The 26358-nt window shown below is 42.9% G+C and overlaps 1 protein-coding gene across 2 annotated transcripts in view; it reads left to right on the forward strand.

The window, feature by feature from the left end:
* LOC105090174 (T-cell surface glycoprotein CD3 epsilon chain) overlaps positions 1-24218 on the forward strand; it is a 43062-nt gene extending 18844 nt beyond the window's left edge. Inside the window, exons 1-9 of one of the 2 annotated variants that reach the window (XM_031443578.2) lie at positions 14425-14581; positions 14694-14802; positions 16802-16822; positions 18083-18097; positions 20864-20881; positions 21309-21518; positions 21944-22111; positions 22639-22685; positions 23547-24218. In XM_031443578.2, the coding sequence (XP_031299438.1) occupies positions 14754-14802; positions 16802-16822; positions 18083-18097; positions 20864-20881; positions 21309-21518; positions 21944-22111; positions 22639-22685; positions 23547-23603 (585 nt within the window). In that variant the 5' untranslated portion in view covers positions 14425-14581; positions 14694-14753 and the 3' untranslated portion in view covers positions 23604-24218. Of the gene's footprint in view, positions 1-14424; positions 14582-14693; positions 14803-16801; positions 16823-18082; positions 18098-20863; positions 20882-21308; positions 21519-21943; positions 22112-22638; positions 22686-23546 lie in introns of those variants that run through there. The other variant, XM_010981386.3, reaches the window with a different exon arrangement.
* Positions 24219-26358: the final 2140 nt, after the last annotated feature.

Consider the following 26358-nt stretch of genomic DNA (forward strand, 5'->3'; position numbering starts at 1 on the left):
CTCAGTCAGCTTCCACATTAATGACAGTTGACCATAGTTATTCCCAAATAAAAAGAAACCAACTCTTAAATAAAAATAAAAGTAAAACTACTATAAAATTAAAAAAAAAAATCCAGCAATTCCACTCCTGGGTATATATCTGGAAAAACTGAAATTTGTAAAGAGACATGCCCCACGATGTTCATAGCAGCACTATTTACAATAGCCAAGACATAGAAGCAACCCAAGTGCCCATCAACAGATAGTTGGCTTAAGAAGATGTGGTATATATATAATGGAATACTACTTTGCTATAAAAAAGAATGAAATAATGCTATTTACAGCAACATGGTTGGACCTAGGGATTATTATGCTTAGTGAAATAAGTCAGAGAAAGACAAATACTATATGACATCACTTATATGTGGAATCTAAAAAATAATACAAATGAATCTGTATATAAAAAAGAAACAGACTCACAGGCATAGAAAACAAACCTATGGTTACCAAAGGGAAAAGGGATGGGGAGGAAGACAAATTAGGAGTATGGGACTAACAGATACAAACTACTATATTTAAAATAGATAAGCAACAAGCTTTACTGTATAGCACAGGGAATTATACCCAATATCTTTTAATAACCTATAATAGAATATAATCTGAAAAAAAAATCTGAAGCACTATGCTGTACACCTGAAACTAACACAACATTGTAAATGAAATATACTTTGACTAAAAAAATGTTTATCAGCTTCTTGGAAAAGAATGCCCTGTCTCATTGATAAAACACAGTACTCAGCACACTGTAGGTGTTCAGTAAACACTGATGATTGAGTAAATTGATCTCAGGTTAGCAGAAACAAGAACTTTTAAGATAATGGTGAAAGCATAAATTTTGACTGAAAATTCTCTATCACAAAACCAAAGTCATGTTGTTCTTTAACCAAAATCCACTACCATTTTGAGTTTTTCTCCTAATCTAGTTTATTTATTTGGTATTTTTATATAAATGATTTATAGTCATTTGTTTATAACAGTCAAACAGAATTCAACCATGCTATTAGTAATAAGAAACTGCAAATTAACCAAGATCTTTATGCTTATTACTCTCTATTATATCCTGAGAAGCAAAAATTCTTTGGAAGAAAATGTAATTTAGCAACAGACTTACTGAAAAAAGAGATCTGACCTTTCTCAAACTGTTTCTTTCCACTAACATTCTTCACTGCTCTCCACCTAATCATAGCCCTTCTTTCCTCATAGGGTGGGCATGGGTGACCATATAATTTATTGTCCAGACTAGGGCATTTTCAGATTGAAGGTGGCATTACTGATATTTACACTGGAAAAAGAGGCATGAACCAGGACTGTTTCAGGGATGTTGGGACATAGGGTCATCCTATTTTTAACTCTCAGGGTCCCCGTTTCCACATTTATGAAATGAGGGTGTTGGGCCACGTGACTTCTAAAGGTCCTTCCAGCCTTAAGCTTCGAAGAGTCTACTGTTCTGATTTAAAGTGCTTCATCCTCAAAACTCGGTCTGACTCAGAAAACCTCAGATGCCGCAAGGCCTCAGGACCGCTTTTTCCATCACAGGTCCATTGAACACTGAGAAGCAAAGGTGCTGAGTTAGCTCAGGCATTTCAGCCTCTCTGCCCTCCGCCTCCCCTCCATTTCCCAGGGAGGCCTGATGCCTGCAAGGGAACAAGCAGGTTGAACCAGTTGGCTTGGAAGCATTTCTGGGTGGAAAGGGCAACTGGCTACTTGTCCAGGCAAACAGGATCTGAGTCTCCTCCACTGAGTCAGAGCAAGAGAGAGAGAGCACTCCTGCTTAGCCCACTGGGGTTCAACCCCAGCGGAAGACAGCGAAGTCCCAGCAACGTTGCTGTTTTCTTCCAGTCTGTCCCCGTGTTACATGCCCTCTGAGTGTCAGTGTCTACTGAGCTACACTAGCAGTAACCAGAGGCTTTCAGAGAAAGACAGGGTACAAATGATCATTTAAAGCTGTCACCCTGAGTGCAAGCTCTTACTCTAATGACGCTGACGTTATTCTAAATGTTTCTCAAATGACTCTTCTGGAACTGCCTTAGCAGCCTGAACCAGTTTTGTTTTGTTTTGTTTTGTTTTGAGATCCTTAATGATGGCAAATCTTCATGCATTTGAGAGCTAGTGTGATTTTCGGACACATCTAAAAGTCACATAGATCAAATCCAAAAAATGTGGGGAAATGAGTAACCAAACGGCACTGATTATAAAATCAGAAGAATTATGGTCCTGTGAAGTTCATGCTCCTTAAGGATCCTTTAAAAGACAAAAAAATTAAAGGAACTATTTTGTGCATAACTATGATGAGGGAATAGTCCCTTCTAGACTCCACTACTTAAAGATCGCTCCCATTGAGCTGAACGTGGACACTAAGGGGCTCTTTTCATGGAATAAGGCTTTTCATAATCCGACCACAACTATCCAGCCCCACTTCCCCATTTTCCAGGCTCCTTGAAACTTATTCTTAACCATGTCAAAATAGATCATATGCTTGTTCTTACGTTCACGTGTGTGTGTGTATGCTATTCTGTCTACTTTGTCCACCTGATGAACTCTTATTTGCCTTTCAAATTTAGGCTCACATTCTATGAAGGCTTCCCTGACCCCTGGAGCCAGAGTTAATAGTTCCTTACACCTTGTGACACCTTTATTATGGCCCTTGCTGCCCTTTGCCATCATTACTTGTTTACACATCTGTCTTCACTCTAGACTGAATCCCTTGAGGGCAGGATCCAGGTCTTTTCATCTCTGTATCCTCAGCACCTAAAACTGCTAGGCACATGGTAGAGGCTCAAAGTGCACTTGCTTAATGACTGACTGCACACCTACCGGGTAGGCTCCTGTGTGCCCCGCCTCAGTGAAGCTATGCAGTCTGGAGCGCCCTCTGGTGGAACTCAACGCTCCAAGGGTGAAGCCCTAATACTGAGTCTCAGCTTTAACTTTGCTTATTTTTGTATTGAAGAGATCATAATTGAAAACTTTACACTGAATAAGAGTTCTCCACCTTCCACTGTTTTCAGCCTCGAAGCCATCATGAAAGGAGAGGAGCAAATATAATCTATAATAGATTCTACCTGAATATGTATAATGTAAAATTAAATAATAATTTGAAAGATGTGTGACCTACTTTTATTCATTTATTCTAGCTCTTAATTATTGAATGAATGAATCAACCTAGGAGTCTAAAACCTAGAATTTAGAATGGACTCATTCATTCATTTATTTAATAAGTAGTGATTTGATTAAATAAGAAAACTGAGGCTAAACACTTAAAGGGTACCTGATATATGCCCCAAACTGTGCCAACAAAATAGTAGAAGATGCCATAGTAGGCTTCAAGGAATTCACAGATAGTGAGTACTAGAACCTTCCATCTGCAAAGCTCTTTGCAAAGCATTTGAACACACTGTATCATTTAATTCTTACTATTTTTTACAGATGAAGAAAATGAGGACGACAGATATGAAGTGATTTACACAGCACTCCAGCTCACTCCTACTACAAAGTAAATGCTAGAACTGGGGTCCATTCTGGGGATTCTGAATTTAAATTCAAAGCTGTTCCCATGGGTTCTCACAAAGCCCCACAGAATTAAAGGCAATTTTTTTTTAGCTTTTTCCTATAAAGAATTTCGAACATATACAAAAATATACAAAATGGTGTAATGAACCCTCAGTACCTATCACCCAGCCTTTTCCCATTTATACCTCCACCTACCCATCCAATATTATTTTGAACAAATTGAAGAAATTACACCATTTCACCCATAATGTCAATGTTATTATCCAAGCTAAAAAGAATTAACATTTCCTTTCAAATACCCAGTGTTAAAATTTCCAGTTATCTCATAAAAGTTATAAAATATTTTTACAGCTGACATAGTTGAATTATGTTTCCAAAATTTGCAGTTGGTCCATATGTTTCTTAAGTCTCTTTTGATCTATAAGTCCCCTTCATCTCTTTTTTATTTCCTTGCAATTTACATTTAAAGAGACTGGGTCTTTTGTCTCTAGAGTTTTCCACTGTCTGGATTTTTTGCCTGCATTATCACCATGCTGTGTAGTATGTTCCTCTGTGTTTCCTATGAATCAGTATCGCATTTAGAACAATAGTTCTCAGTCTTTAGTGGGCATCAGAGTCTTCTGAACGGCTTGTTGAAACTGATTGCTGGACCCCACCTTCAGAGTTTCTGTTTCTGATCTGAGGCAAGTCCTGTAATTTTGCACTCCTAACAAGCTGTTAGGAGATACTGATCACACCTGAGCGTCATGATGCAGGCTTGACTGAGGCTCAGTCAGATTCAAGGTTGCTTTTTTGTAAGCAAGTCTACCTCACAGGTGGTACCGTGTTCTTCCTTCAAGAAGTACATAATGTGTGGTTGTCTTTTCTGCTGATGTTAGCAGTCTTTGATGCCCAGCGCCTAGAACCATTTACTCAGATTTCACTGTGAACCATTCTTTTCTGTGATCTCTAGGATTGCTTGTTATACAGTATATTAGAAGGTCATTGTAGGTAGCATCAAGGTAATTCCTTACATGAGAGGCTTTTTGACACAAGTGACAAGATGTTCCAGTCTCATCTTATACACTTCTTACCCTCAGCCTGAATCATCCACAATTCGTCAAGTGTGCTTGATTACTTTTTTGTTTGTTTGTTTTTTCTTTTTGGGGGGAGGTAATTAGGTTTGTTTATTTATTTGTTTTCTAATGGAGGTACTAACAAATGATCCCAGGACCTTGTACGTGCTAAGCAGGCACTCTATCACTGAGCTATACCTCCCCCCACCATCCTTGATTACTTTTAATGGGAAATAGTATTTGAGGCTTAAAATCTGGGCATTAAGGGTGCTTGTTGCTAATGGATTGGTAAACTATTTTTCAATTATGTATTGTTTTATGTTGTATAGGTTTATTAGCTCTTCCATTAAAATGAGTAATTTAAAGTTAAATATGCAAGCTCAGATCTGAATCTACTCTTTATACAATCAACTGCCAATTAGTCAAACTTCACAGATAAATGCATATAAGCGAGAAAGGAAATAGAGATACCAGATTTGGGGTTAAACATGACAGGCTGAACACGCATGTTCTTTATCTGCTTTATCGCCTGAAACCCTACTAAAATGGCATATACCCACAAAAGACAAGGAGAGTATGAAGCTAACAGCAGATAGGAAATGGAACTAACATTTAGAAGCTGAAAAACGAGTGAATGCTTGCAAATGACTTACCATGCCAGAAAAAGCTGAATTCTTCCAGAATATTGAAGAAATAAAATACTGCTTAACTCATTCATTCAGGCCAACATAACCTCAATACAAAAAGCAAATGAGGACACTATAACACATTTTAAGCCTATTTCGCTAATGAAAATTGAGGCAAAAATCCTAAATAAAATATTAGCATGTTGAATTCAACCAAGTTAGGAAGAAAAAAAAAGAAGAAGAAGAAAAAGAAACACACTACTACCAAATAGGATTTACTCAGTTATACAACGATGGTTTAATATTGGAAAATCTATAAATGTAATTCACCACATACACAGATGAAGAGAAAAACCATGTGAACATCTCAATAGAAGCAGAAAAAGAATAGAAACAGAAAAAATTAAAAATCCCATGCCTATTCAGGATAAAAACCCTTCATAGATAAATTGGAACTAGAAGGGAATTCCTTAACCTGATAAACAGTAACTATTAAAATCCTACAGTAAATATTATCCTAAATGGGGAAATAGCAGATTTACTTCCAAATTAATAACTGAGAAGACTGTCCCATGTCCCCACTTCTAGATGGTGTTGTATCAGACAGAGATGCTGTCCAGTGCAGCACAAAAAGAAAAACAGATTAGAGGCTTACAGAACAAAAAAGAGGAACTAAAGCTGTAACTGGAGCCCAGTCTTTTTGGAGACCCTCTGAGGAACCATGTAGATGGCGCTTCAGAATGAATCCTCTGACTGACAGAAGGCAGGGGCATGATCCACTCACTCCTCTCCCATTAGCAGGGGGCTGCCTATGGGAATATCCACTCCCTACCCTCTCCTGCTGGTTTGGAATTGTGCCCGCCTGCAAACTGAGGCAGAAAAAGCTGCATGTGTCCTAGCAGCAGGCTTTGGTGTGGGATGGCCTCGGTGTGCATCAAAAGTGACCGTGTGGCTGCAGCAAAAGTCATGGATGGACCATGGGGACATGGCAACAGCATTAAGGTTTCATGCAGAAGAGTGAAAACCTAATGGGCTGGGAGAGGCTGTGACAAATAAGGAAAATGTTCAAACTTTTCCTCTTGATTCTTGAGGGAGAGGTGTCAGGCTTCCTGTGTCAAGAGATTGAGGATTTCGGGTGATCTCTTCACTGTGGAATTCCAAATGGCACAAGGGGAAAGGGGCTGAGAGAGGAACAGAGGGGTAGGGCGGAAGGTAGAGGAGTCTTGGGCTAAGAGCATGAGGCAGGGTAAGTGGCCTAAGGAAAACTCTAGAGCTAAGAGTCTTGGGAGGAATTGACAGATCTCAAGGTTCTACTTCAGGCATAAATTTACCTGGCGCCAGAACCGAGTGATAAACTTGGTCCCCTCCAAGTGGTACTTTGTCACGAGTGGAATAACATCTTCACCTCAGGGTGTGTTGAGCGATGAGAAGAACCCAGCAAAGCCTCCAGTGTGACTAAGGTAACCGAGCAGGACCTACGGGACCTTCCTGGGACAGACCACGCTTATGTCCTCTGTCAGCCTTCTGATGGTAGAAAAACTTTAGCATCCTAGGCCTTCCCCAAGTTCCAAAGAATACATTTAATCAGAGAAGTGAGAAAATGCAGAAACAAAGGAAAATAGTCAAGCAAGTCAAAAGAATAATAGTTTAGCCATTAAACAAAGTCAAGGACCTTTCATTTCTCCTCAAGAGCTATAGGTAATATTCTGAGCTATATCCGTTGAGCTGTTTTGCAGAAAATGAAACCCCCAGGAGGTGGAAGAAATTAACTGTATGCTGACCACAAAGAGGTAGACCCTAGACCGGTTGGAACCAGAAGGTTGAAGATGTTTACTCCTGACTAACTTACCACCAACCAATCAGAAGAATGTCCACAAGCTTATCATACACCTCACAACCCCCTTCCGCACCTTGTCTTTGAAAGCCTTACCCTGAAAGCCACCAGAGACTTTGGATCTTTTAAGCACTAGTTGCCTGGACTCTGCTTGGCTCCCTGCAGTAAATGCTGCACTTTCCTTCACCACAACCTGATGTCAGTAGATTGGCTTTACTGCATGCAGGCCAGCAGACCCAAGTTTGGTCCAGTAACACTGAGACCTTTGTTACACACAGCCACCTACCCATTCCTTCAGCGAAGTGCTGGAATATTTTACAGGGCCTGGTGGTCTAGAAGGAGGAAGACAAGTAAATGACAGTTATAACAGGTGCTGTGTTGACGAGTGTCGCCTAACCTAACCTCGCGTTTGGAGTTTAGGGCAGGCTTCCTGGAGGATGATGCAGCTAGTTGAAACTTGAAGCCTGAATATGAATTGACCTAGATGAGGATGGATGTTCTAGGCAGAAAAACCAAGTGTATGTAGAGGCTTGGAAGGAAGAAAAAGAAAAAGCATGGAGTGGTTAGGCATCTACTAGTAACTGAGTATAGTGAGAGTCTGAGAGTGGAGGAGGAAGAAACAGAAGGCTGGATAAAGCTGGAAAGAGGGGGAGAGTGGAGCTCAGTGGTAGAGTGCATGCACAAAGTCCAGGGTTCAATTCCCAGCACCTCCATTTAAAAAAAGAAAAATAGATAAAGCTGGAAAGAGAATTCAGGACAAGACTCCTTCCCCACCTCCACCACCAACTCCAGGTTTTATAATTATCCTGAGAGTGATGGGGGAGTGTTTCAATCTTCAAGCAGTGACGTGACAAAGTCATTTTTTGGTGTGTTTTAACTTCACTCTCACTGTCATGGAAAACGGATTGGTAGAGCCAAGCATGGAGGCAAAAAAGACCACCATTGCAATAGTTAAGTGAGGATTCAAAGAATTCATCCAATCCTCTTCCTCTTGTGCATCCTGAGGAGATGTCTAGGCTGGCAGTAAAATGAGGCCACTGCATGACACCAAAAACATAGGCAACAAAAGTAAAAAATCGATACATTGGACTATATCAAAATTTAAAATTGTGCATCAACTTTCACAATCAACAGAGTGAGAAGGCAACCAAAAGAATGGGAGAAAATATTTGCAAGTCATATATCTGATAAGGGGTTAACATCTGGAATATATAAAGAACTGCAACTTTTCAAAAAAGCCCAATTAAAAAATGAGCAAAAGACTTGAATGGACATTTCTCCAAGAAGATATAAAATGGCCAACAAGCATCACTAACTATCAGGGAAATGTAAATCCAAACTACAGTGAGATACCAACTCACGCCCATTAGGATGTTTACTATCAAAAGAATAGGGAGCAAACAAGTGTTGATGAAGATGTGGAGAAACTGGAACCTTGTGCACCATTGGTGGAAATGTAAAATGGTGCAGCTACTGTGGGAAACAGTATACGAGTTCCTCAAAAAATTAAACATAGTGTTACTATATGATCCAGCAATTCCAATGCTAGATATATAAAAAGAATTTCAAGCAGAGTCTTGAAGAGGTATTTGTACACCCATGTTCATAGCAGTATTATTCATAGTAGCCAAAATGTAGGAGCAACCCAAGAGTTTATCAACAGATGAAGAGATGAACAAAATATGATATATACATACAATAAAATATTATTCAGTCTTAATCTTAAGGGCAATGTGCTAAGTGAGATGAGCTAGTCACAAAAAGGCAAATATTATGATTCCACTCATATGAGGTACCTGGAGTAGTCAGATTCATAGAGATGGAAAGTAGAATTGTTGTTGTTGGCGGGGAGGGAGAAATGGGGAGTTGTTGCTTCATGAATATAGAGTTTCCATTTTGCAAGATGAAAAGAGAGATTGGCTACACAATATCAATGTACTTAACACCACTGAACTATTCACTTAAAAGTGGTTAAGATGGTAAATTTTATGTTATGTGTATTTCACCACAATTTTTAGAAAAAAATCAATTCTCAAAAAAGGCAAAACAGAACAAAACAATGAGGCCACTGCTTGGGAACTGCAAGTTTGCTAGAACCTGAGAGGAGATAGGAACCATTGGGAAGCCAGAGCGGAGAAGAGTGGGCTTCTGGGCTGGTCAGGTGGCTCTGGTGCAGGTTGAATGAGGGCGAAGTTCAAAGGAGTGGAGACATCTCATACCAAGCATTTCTATGCCCATACTGCTGATTTCCTAGTCAACTGCTGCCTCCTCCTGTTCATTCTGAGAGGGAACTAGAGACGAGGTTCTGTGACCCCAGGATGGAGGGAAGCTCTTGAGTAGTAATTCTCCACTGAGATCACGCTGTTCTCTAGAGGCTATTTTGGAAACGTGTAAGGTTGTTTGTGCAGGATGCCCGTGGTGTATCATCAACCAAATGCTGGCATCTTGCAATGCACAGAATAAGCCAGCACAACAAAGAACTGCCCTGTATCCCACATGACTTTGAAATGGCCCAAGGGACATTTAGGGACATAGCAGTTGGCAGAACCTGCATCTCACTTCCTTGGCCTGGTAGTAAGAGCTATTGTATTAGGAAAAGCCAGAGAAGCCCTTGAAACTTTCCATGACTCCCAGCCAAGATTATAAATAAAAAACAATATTGCATTGTAAAGGGAATGGTAGAGATTAGGGTCACTTGGAAAGACAAAGAATCCTGAAAGGTTGCAAGAATAGTGATTCTATCACATCCTCACTTAATTCATTAATTTGGCTTTTGCAAAGCAATGAGAAATCATTGTACATGAGAGTGAGCTGCTGAAAATCTGACCAAGTAGTAGCCCTAATTGCAGCAGCTGCCAAATGTAACATCTTTGCTCAGCGTTCACACTCAGACGGCAGACAATACATTTTCCTGGTCTTGCCTGGGGCTACGTTGACCTGTCCACTCTCTGTCATAACAGAGTCCGGAGGGACCTGGGCAATCTGGAAATTCTTCAGAACATTATATTGGCCCACTCTGTCAATAACATTATGCTAACCACTCAGACGAGTAAGAAATGGCAAATATTTCGAGGTCTTGGGAAATGGGAGATAAACCCTAGGAAGATTCGGGGTCCTGGCACCTAAGTGACCTTTTGAGCAGTCCGGGGTCTTGGGCCAGCCGGATCATTGTTTCCAAAGCAGGGGACATGTTACTGCCCCTTGCATTGCCCCACTGTGAAGAAGGAAGAAACACAATGCCTCTTATGTTTTGGAGGAGTGTTTTCCAAACCTAATTATTTTCCATGGAACATGGTACTCTTCCAGCTTTGAGTGGAGCCCAGAGCCGTACAGGGCTCTGCAGAAGGTCCAGGTTGCAGTGCAAGGAGCTGTATTTTGGCACATCTGTTTGTAATTATAAGTATCTGTGATGGGAAAAGAGGCCTCTTGGTGTTTACGGCAAGTTCTAGCAAGAGAATCAGTGTTGACACGTAGGATTCTGGAGCAAGACCATTCCATCTGCAGCAGAGAATCGTATACCACAGGGAAAGCAGCTCCTGGCATGCTGCTAGAGTAGACATGCTGGTAGAGTGACTGACTGTGAGGCTCGACCATTAAACCAGACCTTCCCGGTGTAAGTTAAGCACTGCCAGATCCACCAGCTGTAAAGTTGGGTGGGTACAGCAACAATCCATCACAATATGGAAGGAATACAATCTGGCTCAGGCATGAGTAGTGCCAGAGGATGCGAGCTACAGGAGGACCTGGCCCACATGCCTATGTCATCCACTGCTGCTCCAATACCCCCCCCCCCTCAGCTCAACCTGTGGCTGCACCATCTCCTGGGAACAGCTGTTAGTGGAGAATAAAGCCTGAGCTTTGTTGACAGATGTCAGTTCAGGATGTGGATGCAAGCCAAATGGATTGCTGAAGACCTGCAAGCCCACTCAGCAGTGGCCTTGAGAGCCAGTAGTGAGGGGAAATCCTCCCAAAGGGCAGAGCTTCTGGCACTGCACCTGGTCATCCACTTTATGTGGAAAGAGACGTAGCCTGGTTTTAGAATATACAGAGATTCATGGACAATGATGGATGGCTTAATTTATTGATCAAGGGCTTTGAATGAGTAAGATTAGAAGATTGGGGGCAAGGAAGTATGGAGAAGAGGCATGCGTATGGACCCATGGGCTTCATTATAAAGTGAGTAGATCTTTGTGTCATATGCTAACACCCACTAGAGAATATCCATCATGGAGGAGGCATTACAACACAAAGTAGAAGAACATGACATGGCCAGCTAAGGTCAAATAGCCTCTGTCCTCAGCCATCCCAACACGGACAATGGGGTTATGAATGTAGTAACTATGATGGCAGTGGTGGAGGCTATAACTGGGGACAACAGTATGGGCTCCCACTCCCCATGGCTGATCTAGCTACTTCTGCTCCCAAAACAGGGTCCAGTGCTGAGCCTGTGATTTGTGACCATCTCTGGAGAAAACCAACCAGCTACTTCCTGGCAGGTTGATTATATTGTGGACCCCTTCCAAACCAAACCTGGAAAGGGCTCAATTCATTTAATAGAAGTTGGTACATATTCCAGGTACAGGTTTGACTTTCTTGCCTGCATTGCCTCAGCCAGCCCTCCTATCCAAGAGTCCACGTGTTGTCTGATCTATAAGCATCGGATCTTGCAGCATCACAGTGGACCATGGGACCCAGTTTATAACAAAGGTATACAGACATATGACAATGGGATCCACTGGTCCTAGCATATACCACACCATCCTGAAGGCGCCAGCCAATGGATCCGTGGAACAGCCTTTTGAAGATACAGCTAAGTATCAACTTAGGACACCCAGGGGCACTATTCTTCAAGATGTGACATACATTTTAAATCGGTGACTATGACATGGTACTGTGTCCCCAAGATGTAGAATACATGCATCCAGGCACTAAGGGTTGGAAATAGAAGTATCCATGCTTACCATACTCCCAGTGGACCATTTAGGAAATTTGTGTTTCCTGTCCCCATAACTCTGAGTTTCTAGAGGCCATGGTTTCCAGAAGCAGGATGCTTCCACCATAGTACACAGCAAAAGTCCTGTTAAACTAAGCTACACATGCTGCCTGCCACTGCCAAGAGATCAGTGGCAAAAAATGATTCACTTCCCAGAAGAATGAATCTCTCATCAGCATCAGGAGGAGTCAGGGCTGTGGGGAGCAGGGAGAATACGCATAGAACCCGAGGGTTCACAGCCTGCGAAGAAAGTCAGACCTATTCCTGGAATACGTACCAGTTTCTATGCCATGCCAACCAGGGGCTCAGGCTCCTCAAGCTGAAGTACTAGCTGAGGCTGGCAGCAATCCAGAATGAGTAATGAACGAGAGAGCAAGGCTATCACGGGGGGCCCCCAGAACAGCCGTGTAGTGGGACCGTAATGTGTCCCACTAACTTTCCTCTTATAAGCTTCTCCAGGAAAAGGGATCAACCAGAGTCCTGAAAAGGCTGTTTGGAGGATGGGGTGAAAGTATGATACAGCAAGTAGATCCAAGCAGTGTAAGGGGTGATCTGTGTGGATGCTGCATGGTGCTGCCCGGGTTCCCCACTGAGGACGGCTCGCTCCCCCAGCTGCTGGGACTGCATCCCCTGAGAGCTCACAGCTGAGCCCTTTTACAGGCATTGTCCTCAGCGGAAGCAGTAGCAGCAACACCCAAGTTCATGCCTTCTCTCTGGGAACAGCTCACATGAAAAAGTAGACTATTGCCCTGTGGCGCCCATCCGGGACCACTCTGACAGGTCATCCTGGCCCAGGAACTCCCCATGGGATTGGCTGCAGTCTTGGTGTAGATCACCTTCTCCCTCTGCCAATCCTGCTTCCTTCCCTTACAGGTGCTTTTCCTGAGCTCCCTTCGTGAGCCACCTGCATGCAAATCTCCATCACTAAGTTAGTTTCCCGAGAAGCCGAATGATGACAATGCACATTTGGAGATAAGAAGGTAACCACCAGAAAAAAGCAGTTTACACAGTTAGAACTGGTTTTCTCTGGGAAGTGGAAAAGGACTGAGGCAGGAGACTGCTGTTATGTACCCTCTGCATTCTTCATTGTTTCTAACATGTGCGTGTATTACTCCCGTAATTAATTTTTTTCATTTAAAAATATAAAAATTTTAAAGAATCTGATACTGTTGTCCTCCTGTTTTAAACCCTTCAATCACTTCCTGTTGCCCATAGAATAATCCTTAAGAATCTTTAACAAGGCTTGCAAATCCCTCCCCACCTGGCCCCTGCTGAGTTTTCATGTCCCATTTCTTCCCACTCCTTCTCATTCCCCGTTTACTTGCCTTTCTGAACTTCCAGTTTCTTGAATGGGCCTCTCTTTCTCGTGTCCAGGCTCCCAACATGCTGCTCCCTCTGTCTGGAATATTTTACTTGTCCTGCCCTCCACCTGGTACACTCCTATCCATCTATCAGGTTTCAGCTTAAATGTCACCTTCTCAGGGACACCTTGTCTACCCCTGGACTATATTAGGCCCTCTCTTTTATCACTCCCACAGCCTCTGTATTTCTTCTTTCTCAGCATCAATCTCCTGAAATAATCAACGTAATGTCCACATTGCCTTCCATCCTCCACAAGGACATTCTCTCTTGTGACTGCTGTATTACTAACACCCAGCCCATACTACAGCACAGCAGACATCAAATATTTACTACACAGTGAATTTCACCAAAACAAAAAAAGCAGTTTACGAAGTTAGAAGTGGTTTTCTCTGGGTCCCAGCTGTTTTCGAGGGTCCCAGCTCTGCAATCTGCGACAACTTAGATAACCTGTCTGAGCCTCAGTTTGCTCAAGTATAAAATGGGGATGAAAATAGTACCTACCTTAGAGGGTTGTTTTGAGGATTAAGTGAGATCTATTGGTAAAGCCCTTAGCATGGTGCCGGGCATAAAGCAGGCATTTGATCGATGCATGCTCAAAAATTAAGAAAGGCTGTATCCATTTACACTCACATCAGCCGATTCTGAGAACTCACTCTTTCCCATTTCCAACATTGAATATTGTGTTTTTAAATCTTTTTACAAACACTATAGGCCAAAAAAAATGGCATCTCATGGTTTTATGTCAACATGCATTTCTGAGCCAACAGCTTTTGCTAATAAAATGGCTGCACCTTGCTGCCTCAAGCCAGGTACACCAGAAAGAAAGCAACTCATTGGTGAGCCTCTTTCTTCCTGCCACAGTTTGTTTGGTGGGGAGAGGATATCCGAGAAGAGGGCCCCCAATGTGGGGGCTGCATTGTGCAAGGCCCAGGCAGCCTAATTGCAGGTATTTTTCACAACACCTTCAGGTTTTGCCAGGCCTCTTGCTCACCCAATGGGAGGACGTGGGGCTCCGCTCTCCCCAGCCAACCCAGGTGGCTGCCTCTGCCTCGAACGTCTCCCAGTGACGTAGAACCCTGCAGGCCCAGAGGCCCCTCCACACTTCCTGTGTGGGGTTCAGAAACCCGCCTCCCCTCCCAGCCTTAAGTGCCTGTTTCAGAAAATGGTGAGTCTCCCTCTTACAAACTCCACTTTCTCATCCCAGCTTTGGAAGCAATGGCCCCAGGGTCCTCATCCCCAGCGGGGATTTTGAAAAAGTTCTCTGGTTTCTGTTTCAGAAGCTATAAGCCAACCGGCCTCCGCCATCTTAGGTAGCGTACGTGTCCGGTGAGGGAAAGATGCCGTCGGGGAATCTCTGGAGAGTTCTGGGACTCTGCCTCTTATCAGGTAAGGAGGATGGAATGAAAAAGGTGTTTCTGCAGACCACGGAAGGCTCACAGCCTCACCTGGTGCTGCCCAGTGATACCCAGGAGCCTCATTTACCAGAAAATGTAAGGAAGTGTTTGAGCAGTGTTATGGAGGCAGCTAGGTCTGGGGACTAATGAGAAAGATGTGAGCCCGGGAGACCTTTCAGAGAACAGCCGAGGAAAAGCACTTGGGATGATCGTATCTACTGAAAAAGCAAGGAGGTCTTTGTGGCTCTGGGAACAAGTTCGTTCTGTCAGTGAACGACCCAGCCCTTAAGAACTAACACAAGAGAGACAGAAAAGTAATCTTCACCCTTTGTTATGAGGAGACTAGTTAGTTGAACCCAAACTCTGCACAGGGTATGTAGCAAGCTTAGTACCTGAGACAATGAAACACCTCATAATTTCCAGTCCTTTTCAGTTGATCAAGAGCTTTCAGTTAGTTCAGTCCTTTTTGAAGCAAGGTGGAATATGAACAGATAAATAACCAAGAGCATTTCCATATCTCATATCAGATAAATAAGATTTTTTTTTAAGGTTGCCATTTATTGAGTGCCTGGTACCATGTTAAAAAGTCTTTACACGTGTCGGCTAATTTAACCAAAACCTCCGCCTTGGAAGACGAACGTTATCTGTAGCCCTTATTTTACAAAGAAACTGTAACTTAAAGAAGTTAAATACTTATTCAAAACCAGACAGTTAGTAAGCGCCAAAGCTGATCTGGGAAATCAGGACTGCCCATAGGCCTGTGCTCTTAATGACTGCACGGCCTGAGGCAGAATGGGTCACAACGCTTCTATTTCAGAGACCGAGAAAATACTGTCATAGCCTGGGCTCCCTTCTCAGAGGCACAGCCATGATGTCTCCACTTCCTGCTTCAGCTTGGGTTTCTCAAGCTTGAACATGCACACGAATCACCAGGGGACCTTGTTAAACTGTAGCTTCTGCTTCAGTAGATCTGGAGTGGGACCTGCAATTCTGCGTTGTCTAACGAGCTCTCAGGCTTATTAGTCGGCTACTGGCCCAAGGAACACATTTGGAGTGTCAAGGAGCAGAGTGTGACCCCTTCAGGGAGTTGTCAGGCATTGCCTTTGAGGTTGATAGTATAACTTATGCTTGGCCTAAAGAGAGAGAGGGAGAGCCAAGCACCCCGAGAGACTGGGCATCATGAGAATGTGGCCAGTCTGCTCTGGTTATGGGGGGAGGTGCAGAGTTGCGGGGGTCTCACCCAGTATAGAAGACGTTGATAAAAGAGATGTACACAAAACTTTCAGGCAATGTCCAGTTGGCCATTGTAAAGAATCCAAATTGGGGGTGGGAGTATAACTCAGTGGTAGAGTGTGTGCTTAGTATGCACGAGGCCCTGGACTCCATCACTAGTATCTCCACCAAAAAAAACAAAAACAAAAACCGAATCCAATTATTGCTGGGTGAGGGCATTCTGGAGGGCCCAGTGGAAACGTGATCATTCTCTAAGTAAATGAATAATCAAAGTTTCAAATATTTCCATCTCTGTCTCAAGCAGAAAACAAATGGAAAAACTGAACCATCAGACAAGCGGGAGTCAGAGACGAAACAAGAATCTCAAATGTGTACCTAACCAAAAGCTTGTTTTTCTCCCTCAGTCAGAGATTTATTTTCAAAATGGAGGCTTGGGTATAAAATTGTTTCACTATTTCTCTAGTCTCCCAAAAAGCAGTCCTAACTTTTTCTAACTTCTGTTTGTCAAATGTTGTGTGTTTGTGTTTAATCCTAGATGCTTCCTTGTCTTGTTTCGTCCCAAATTGACCAGGAACCCCTGGTCAATATCCAGCAGTCAGTGTCACTTATCTGGGGTGTAGGAAGGACTGTGATCTCGGGGTGGTTGAGAAGGACCTTAGATGCTCAGAAATGGTCAGACTAGACCCTAGAACTTTTTCTACTTGGAACCTCAGGCACTCACAACATTTACTAACTTGTTTTTCTTATTTATTTCCTAGTTGGCACTTGGGGGCAAGAAGGTAAGATATGCTTTTTTCCCTTGTAATGAAATCCGCCCAGCATGCTTTGTACATATGAGTGGAGCTTTTGCTAGACCTCCCACAGAGCTTCCACTGAGACCAATAAAAGGGGCTTCTATCATCTTCACCTTGGCGTTTTCCTCATAAATCTAGAGATTTCTAGCCAAGAAGAGGAAAGCCACAAAGATCCTAGGAAATAATGAGTCTTAACGATTCAAAAGAAAAAATTTGAGACAATTAAGTTGAAAGTACCAACAGTTTTCATTTGTTTGCATTTTATATTTGATGTGAAATTTTGTAGAACGTTTGTGGCTTGAATGCATGCCTAGAGATGCACTGAATAAGCCTCTGGGGCAGCATTTGGGTGCATATTCAGAATCACATGTCAGAATACTCTGAAACTGTGTGTGTGCATGTGTGTTCATATGTGCACATGCATATGAGTGTGCCTGGCCTGGACTTACTTTCTCAATCACAGTGGAGAGTTAGGAATGTCCAAATATTGGAAGCCTTTCTATTCAATCAGCCCTTCCAAACTGAGTGGACCAGGTTTGTGTTTAAAGGCAGCCACTGGGCCAGTCTCCATCCCACTGCATTACACGGCCTACCTTGCAGTGTCCTTTGAATCCTCTTTTGATCATGCAGAATGCGTTAATGTTACATTATTGACAGATGAGATATGTCGAAATCAGTGATATGCTTCAGGATAACTCCTCTCTTCTGCTTGCTGTTACCATTTAAGGTTGATTTTGCAGGGGAGGGTAATTAGGTTTATTTATTTACTTATTTGATGGATGTACTGGGGACTGAACCCAGGCCCTCCTGCACGCTAAGTACATGCTCTGCCACTGAGCTATACCCTCCCCCCCAGGGCTGAATTTTGTTTATCATTTAATTTATGCCCAATATAGAGCTTCTTTTTTTCCTAGCTTTATTGGGATATAGTTGACATATAACATGATGTAAGCTTAAGGTATACAATGTAATGATTTTATAAATATATGTATTTTATATTTATATATCAAATATGTGTATTATATTCAGAATGATTACTTTGAACCCTTTTTTTGTAAATAATTAGCCTTCAGTTGTTTAATGTGGGATATAGGACCATAAACAGCTTTTCATACACAGCCATGGGGAATTTGAACATCCATTGTTTTCTAAAGGTTGAGGGAAGTGTCCTAACCCATGGGGCAGGGTCTGATCTTAGTAGCTGATTGGACTACTATTAATAGTTTCTTATCATTTCCTTTTCAGACTCTGAAGAAACTGGTAAGAGGATTTTCTCTCTGTATGACTTCCTTTCAAATGTGGAACAAGATGGTCATAGAGGCCATAGTAATAAATACAAAGAACCAGAAATATTAGAGGGAACATAGAATTATCTTTCAGTAGGATCTGTATGAGGTGTGTCTATGTTTGTTGCTAACTGTCACATTTGATTATAGCTGAGCATGGTATGACTCCCTGAGCATCCATTCAGGGAAGAATACACATGTGGACATGGCTTGGAGCCACCATAAGTTTTTGTGTAAATCACAAGTTCATTGAAGGCAGAGATGTCGTCCTATTTACCTGGCCCAGTGCCTGGCACATAGTAGGTACTCAATGAATTTTTTTTGAATGACTAAATTCTCATACACATAAATAAATCACTAGTTCCCTCCCCTCAAGAAGATAATGGTCTTACCTGAGAGACAAGTAACTGATAATATAGTGTGTTGCCTGCTCTGATATGGGAAGATACAGAATAAAATAAAACATGAAGAGAAGAGCGTTCAACTCTACAGAGGATGGTTAGGGAAGGCTCCCCAGAGGAGGTGATTCTTGAGCTGAGTTTTAAAGGGTAAGCTTATTTATCTTTCGGGGAAGACTATCTTAGGCAGAGGAGAAGGCTGTGTAGCATGAGGTTAAGAGTCTAACTCTGAAGCTAGACAGTCATATTGAAGCCTGGCTCAACTTCTTCCTTGTTGAGTATCTGAATAATTCACTTCTCTGTGCCATAGCATCATCATGTGTTAAATGTAAATAATGATACTTGTAGGGTTGTTATGAGGACTGAATGAATAATTTGCTTAGAATATTCTCTGGCATAGAGAAAGGAGTAGGTAAGTTTTAGCTCTCATTATATCGGAAGTAAACAAACTAAACAATAAGCATTAAAGTTTATTGAGCATGTATGTTCTAGGTATTGCCCTTAATATTTTAACTGAATTTCCTCACCCAATTCTCCTACCATCCCTAGTCTACAGATAAGAAAACCAAGGCTTAGAAAATAAATAGTCCAACCCCAGGGATAAATACTAATGCAGATTTAGCTGATGCAGAAGCACATTTTTTTTAACCATTATGAAACACCGTGTCTGGGTGTGTATAAAACCTTTGTGAGCATCTGTCCCATTTCTAAGCCTAGACATCTAGGCCCTTGAATGAGGATGTATTGATCTGAGCTCCACTACTGAATTTGCACCAGTATGAGTTGTGAGCAATTGTTTTTTTTTTTTTCAAACAAACACACCAAGCAGAGTGAAACGTCTATTTACTTTTAAATTATTTCATTTTTGATTTCTAGTGTAATATTTCTCAGAAATAGCAGTGCTAAAAAAGTATGTCTAAGTCAAAATATTATCATCTTGGGAGAAGGGATAACCCAGGGGTTAGAGTACATGCTTAGCATGTGTGAGGTCCTGGGTTCAATCCTCAGTACTGCCATTAAAATAACTAACTAAATAAATAAACCTAATCACCTCCCCCCTCAGAAAAAATATTATCAACTATCTATTGTCATTATACTCAGCTTCTGATCATTAGCAGATAGATGACTCTAGAGAATGACCTGTTTACACTCCATATGATCTGAGCTGGAGAGCTGCCTAAGCACCTGGGTTGGAACTCAATTCTGTCCTCCATGGTAGCCAGACCCCCGGAAGGAAAGGAAGAAAGTGACTAACATTTTTCCTGAGCATCTGCTACGTGCCATCCATTTTCACCTTCAAAAACCATTTAATTCTCACAAATACCCTGTGAGGTAGGTGTTTTAGCTCCATTTCCCAGATGAAGAAACTGAAGGTCAGAGAAGTTAAATGGTTTTCCCTTGGTCACACAGCCTAATGCAGATCTGGGATTCAAACACGGGGCTTCTGATGCAGTCCGGTGTTCTCTCCCCAATATCACACTGTAGCAAAACAGCCCCAACAGAGAGGGTTTTCTCTGTGCACGGCTGCCTCTCCTCTCTTTCAGCTGCCATATCTACACTCGAGCATAGCCTAGTGCTGCCCAGCATCCCAGCCACAAGTCTTCCAGGAAATAAGGATGCACCCAGCCCCACTTCCCAGGACAAAACTGCCTGCTGTGGGAATTTGGCAGATCCCCAAATTATATTCATAGATTTCTTTCGTCCCCTAGTTCCTCCCTCTAAAACACTTCATTGAGAGTTGATTATACTCAGATATAATTTAAAATAAAGCCACTTTTTATTGGGAGAACCATTTCCTTAAAATGTATGTAGTGCTTCACACAGTTTAAGGGCAATAACAGAAAAGTGGTATGGAGTTTGAAGAAAGATATATGATCTCTGCTATGTGGGATTCTGTTAGTTTTAAGAAAGAACTTCTGAACAATGAAAAACAGGTGAGCCCAAGAATTAGTGATTCAAAAATGTGAAGGTCTTTATCTCTGAGTAGACTCTTTCATATCTACCTGGCCGATGGTTCTTACTAATCTAAGAGAATAAGCTTGAAGACTTCTAGAATTTTTCAGCTTTAGGATTTTAAGTCTTTCTGAGCTTTAGTGGACCAAGGTCTAGAAGCATATGCTGGTACATTCTCAATTTGATGTATCTGATTGTATCTATAAGCATGATCTCATAGGCTAAGTACATACCTCACTGTTAAGGTTTAGGGCTCCATGAAAAATGGGACCTCTTTGGGAATTCTTGGTAATAGTTTCTAGTACCACATGAAAATTTTTACTTATAATTTAAATATAAAGCAAGATTATTTTCTTACTATTCTTTCCTTTTTTCATTTTGGGGTGAAGCTACAGATGCACTGAAAAGTAAGTTGATCAGTCTTTTCTGTTTGTCCTATCTGAGGAGGCAATTTGGTGGTAGGGGAGAAGGAATTGACTGAAGAAGATTAACCCCAAGAACTAAGGTCCTTCCAACATCACGTTGCCAAATCCCGTTTTAGAAACGTTCCAAATAGGGACTTTTATAGATTTTATTTCTATCCTCCCCTTCCAAGTCTCCATGTTCATGCCTAAACTCTGAAGTCACCTTCAAAAAGTTATCTAGTGCCCCATTTACAGATCTCCCCTTTCAAACCCTCTAGCCTGCAGAGTTCCCTTTTGACAAGAAACTCTAAGATTGAGGATGACAGATGTCTTTCTGCATTTGTTTGGTTCTTTTGCTACCAGTTTTCCTTTTCTGAAATCTTACTGGTTTCTCCCTTTAACTTCCCTTCTCTTCCCTCCCATCTCCCAGCATATAAAGTCTCCATCTCTGGAAACAGAGTAGAGCTGACATGCCCTGAGGATTTTGAACCATTAACTTGGGAAAAAAATAATCAAAAAATAGCTGAAACTTATGAGAAGCACCTGTTACTGGATAATTTTTCAGAAATGGAGAACAGTGGTTATTATACCTGCTCCACAAAGGAGAAGAAGAGTCATAGGATCTACCTGAAAGCAAGAGGTAATATAGGTCTTCAGAGCAATCACTTCTAGACTCTTTAGGGAGGACCATTTCAAAAGGGTATTCTCAGTATTTCCCCTAACCTGACTCACAATCCCCTGGCGTCTTTGTGCTCCTCCTACACTCATTCCCAGGACTGTCTGGAGCCACACAGCATGTGAGTATTGAAGGGAGAATTACCTTCATTTGTTCCTTCCTCATCTCCAGTGTCCTGTGTCTTCATTTTTTTTGCTGTTTTGTTTTGTTTTATGAGGGGGAGGTGATTGGGTCTATTTATTTATTTTTGGAGGAGGTACTGGGGATTGAACCCAGGACCTCGTGCATGCTAAGCATGGGCTCTACCACTTGAGCTATACCCTCCCTCCCTGTGTCTTCCTTTCTGGGTGATTTCCATTCTTCTTCCCGCACTCCCCATCCCCCTGCAGTGTGTGAGAACTGTGTGGAGGTGGATGTCACGGCAGTGGCCACAATCATCATAGTCGACATCTGCGTCACTCTGGGCTTGCTGCTGCTGGTGTATTACTGGAGCAAGAGAAGAAAGGTCAAGGCCAAGCCTGTGACAAGAGGAGCAGGTGCTGGCGGCAGGCCCAGGGGTAAGACCATGGAGGAGATTTTGGCCAAGGGAGATGTCCACCTAGGGCCAGGAGGGGTGGCAGGTCCAGGCTAGGTCAAGACAGCTGTTGTAGAAGGTTCATGGTGTTGCCAAGATTGCTACAGAGTGTCCCATTTCAGATCATTCCTGACTTCCCACCCTAGAAAAGTGCAAAAAAGTTTATTAACAGGATGGGCTTCCTCAAATGCCTGTCACTGTTCTGGAGTAATCAGACTCCATTCCCCAGTCTTTGGGGAGAGAGACCTTGAGACATTAGTTCCTGCCCTTTCCCTGCCCTCCCGCCAATGTGGGAAAGGAAATAATGGAAGGACCTTGCGCTGAGGTCGCAGAATGATAAGAACAGTGTAGGGGTCATTACAGATGAGATTAAAGAAAGCAAAGAGAAAGAGCAGCTGAAATGGGGAAGGGGAGAGGTAGAGGAGAGTTTGCCGTTCTTGATCTGGGTCTCATTCTCACAAGATTGGTCTTTCCTCATGGAAATGAATGCTTCCCCTCCCTCCTCTGCAGGACAAAACAGGGAGAGGCCACCACCTGTTCCCAATCCAGACTATGAGGTAACAACGGATAGAGTGGGGGGAGGGATCTGCCCAGGGGAGAAGGGGACAGGTGGGACTGCCCACCTGGCCTGGCAGACACTGCACAGCCCCTCCCTCAGGGCTCCAGAACATCCCACCATGTGCCCACCTCTGCCTCTGTCATGATAGAACAGGGTCATCTTAAAGGCAACAGGGCTTCTGCCACCATGGAGTAGTCGGGGTGGAGGTCAAGGTGCCACTCCTCTTTCTCAGTCCTATTCATTAGCTGGGACACAGCCATGGGAAATACCATACACGCAAACTCTAGAGCAAGAAACTCATGACTGATGCCCCACCAGCATGCCCCAGCACAGTCCTACCAGTTGTTGAAATATAAAAATATTTCACTGGTAAATAGCCCCAAGCTTCCCCCTCCGCCAACATACACTGCCAGATGTCACAGCCTCTCCCCCAATGGACCGCCTCTTGATTTGGCAATAAAGAGTTAATGCCTGGCATAGCAGAGAGCCACCAGGATTGTTCTGATTGGTTGGTGTGTCTGCACTACCATTAAATATTTTGAATATCACACCTGGACAAACTCAACAAATGTTTATTAAGCACCGGCCAAGCAAGCAATATTCACTTTTGCACAAGTGACTCCATTTAATTCTGATAAAAGCCCTGAGAGGTGGGTCTTTAGTTTCTCATTTTTGAGATGGGAAAGCTGAGGCTCACAGCTGTGTGACCAGATCAAATCTCTTACCAGTCAAGCCTGCCTCTTGACTTCCAGCCCAAAGTTCTTTTCATTGCACTGAAGCTAGATCTTCAGAGGCCCTTCTTTCTCAGGAAATACTTCTCCCCACACTGCTGACCACCCCATTTCTATTCCACCCACAGCCCATCCGGAAAGGCCAGCGGGACCTATATTCTGGCCTGAATCAGAGAGGCATCTGACAGTTCCCTGAAGACACTGTCTCCCAGTGACACAGGTCTGGCTCCCTCCAGGCTTGCTACTCCCTGCTCCCTGGACAAATCTTGGACCCCACAGGAGGATTGTTCCTCTGCCTTGTGGCGAACTCACACCCTGCAGCCTTGCCCCCAGCTGCCTCCTTCCTGCCTTCCCTGCTGGCACCCAGTCTAAGCATGTTGCTGCTTCATTATCCTTTGAAGCATCATCGATGCTCACCCCTCACGCCTGGGCTGCTGTCGTGTCAGGATATTTATTTCTGTTCTTCACCACCACCACCCCAAATTCCTTCCTTCCCCAGTGGATGTTACTTCTCCCATCAGTTCCCTCCTTTTCCTGTGTAGAAGTTACCCCATCCTAACTGTTCCATCAACCCTTCTATGTTTCTAGCTCTCTCCTAGGTGACCCTCTGTGGGGATGGACTGGGTAAATATTGGCACATGTCTTGCCCTGTTCACAGACCCTGACCCAGAGCTAGCCCTGTGCTCCCTCCCTCCTGGTCTCCACTGCAGGCTCCTAGATGGCCATTTGCATCTCCTCGAATGTGCTAACCTCCTTCTCAGCTGAGAGAGGAAAGAAATAAAGTGTATTTGGCTAAAAGAGTTGCTGTCCCTATTTTCTGGGAGGCCCTTAGAGGCTGCCTTGTTTCCTGAGATCACTGGTCCTCCCTCCCTTTGACTATGTTCCCAGCATCCCAAATGCAGGTACTACCTGTTTTCACAGCTGAAGCAGGTGTTATCTGAAGCTCTCTTTGGAGAGAGCATCTGGGAATAAATCAAACAGAAAAAGAGAAGGAGAGAGGGAAGGAAGGGAGGGAAGGAGGAAGGAAGGAAAGGAGAAAAGAAGGAAAGAAGGGAAAGAAAGAGATAAAAAGAGAGCAAGGAAATGATCCATCATTTTATTAACATCTTTTGGAGAAACATCAAAGATGGTGGAGAGTAACCGATGGGTCCCTGATGGAGTAGTCAGTTCAGAAAATGGGTGAGACAGAGATGGAGGCCTTAAAAGGCAGACAGAGGAGAGGAGGTGAAGGTGCAAAGGGAGGTGGGGGACACATTTCCACAAGCTGTCTCAAAAAGGAAGCGCCTCCGCTGAGCCTGGGCTGGGGAGGTGGGGGAAGGAGACAGCTTCTCCTTCTGCACTGCGAGAGGCAGCAGCCTGCAGCCAGAAGCAGCTGTGGTTTAGTGGCCAGGATGTGGGCTGCGCTCTGAGTGGGGTGATGGGTGCTGCAGCAGCAGAGGAGGGTGTGGGAGGGCTTCTTTCTCGGTCTCCCAGAGCACACACTCAACTTGGCAGAGAGAAAAGGTCAGAGTGTTGAGGACCTCTCAGCCCAGCTCAAATCAGCGGGCTCTGTTCTCTCCCTCTTTGCACTCAGAAACCTCCCTGCTGACCACAGGACTATTTAAGAGTGTGACCATGACTGAAAAAGCCATTTGTCCTTAGCAGCCCCCCACACACTGTACACATTCAGCCTTGGTCTTGTGGCTACAGTTACTATATTTTGGTCCCTTTTGAAGCTACTTCTTTCCCTGTAAGTACTCAACACTTAAGCTCAAAAGGAGTCTCTGTGATGTTGACCATCATCACTAGCTTCTGATCAGCAGACTGGCCCCGGGATTGGGGGGTGGTGCAGTTCTGTCCCAGGTATATTTGATGGTACCAGTCAAGGGAGGTGTGGGTCAGCATGATGAAAGCAATAATATCTAACATTTAGGAAGCATGTATATGCTCTAGAAATTGCACTTAGCACCTGCATTTCATTTAAACGACCTCGACAAGGTAGATGTTGTTTTCCTCATTTTACAGATGAAGATACAGGGGCTCAAAGGTGTTAATTAGTTCACCTAAGTTGCACAGTTAGTGAGGGACAGAGCTGGAATTAGCAGCCACAGCTGTCCAACTCCAACGCTCTGAACAGCTACCCAGTGCCAACTGTGATCGTTAAAAATGCTCTGTTTTCCTGACTTTAAAACTCTGTATTTAATTGCTTAGGTGTTCCTTCCATGAGTACTTTTCTAATCACTCACGTAGGAGACCAGAACTGGGGTAAGTACTAAGAGGATGCAAACAGTTCCTGTCTTCAAGGAGCTTACAATTATATGAGTGGCCAAGTATGCAAAAAGTTAAACAGTAACAGAACAAATGTGATTAAGCCTATGGGTGCAACAGACTTGCTGCCAGTGTTCCCAGGAGGCACTGATAAGGCTGAGGTGGTGGAGGAAGCCTCCATGGAGGAGGAAAGACCTGATCTGGGACTTGAAGGGAAGGATGAATAGAATTTGAAGACAAAGGAGAATGTTGTCCACTCACTGGAGATGAAATAGATAAATAAAATATCCCGTTAGCTGTTAAATAAATTGAATTGAGAGTTAAAGATCTTTCCACAAAGAAAACTTCAGACCAAGATGGTTTCCTTGGTGAAATCTACTAAACATTTTTTTTTGAAGTGTAGTTGATCTACAATGTTAGTTTCAGGGGTACAGCAAAGCGATTCAATTATACATATACATAAATATACATGTATTTTTTTCAGTGTAATCTACCAAACATTTAATGGAGAAATAATACCAATTCTATACAAGCCTTTTCAGAAACGCGAAGAGAATACTTCCAACTCATTCCAAAGAGACCAAATTTATCCTGTGTAATGGTTAATTATATATGTCAACTTGGCTGAGTCACAATACCCAGGTAGTTGGTCAAACACATTTGGATTGCGTTGTAAAAGGTATTTTTTAGCTG

This window comes from Camelus dromedarius, chromosome 34, assembly GCF_036321535.1.
Source record: "Camelus dromedarius isolate mCamDro1 chromosome 34, mCamDro1.pat, whole genome shotgun sequence".
In the NCBI taxonomy this organism is placed as follows: domain Eukaryota; kingdom Metazoa; phylum Chordata; class Mammalia; order Artiodactyla; family Camelidae; genus Camelus; species Camelus dromedarius.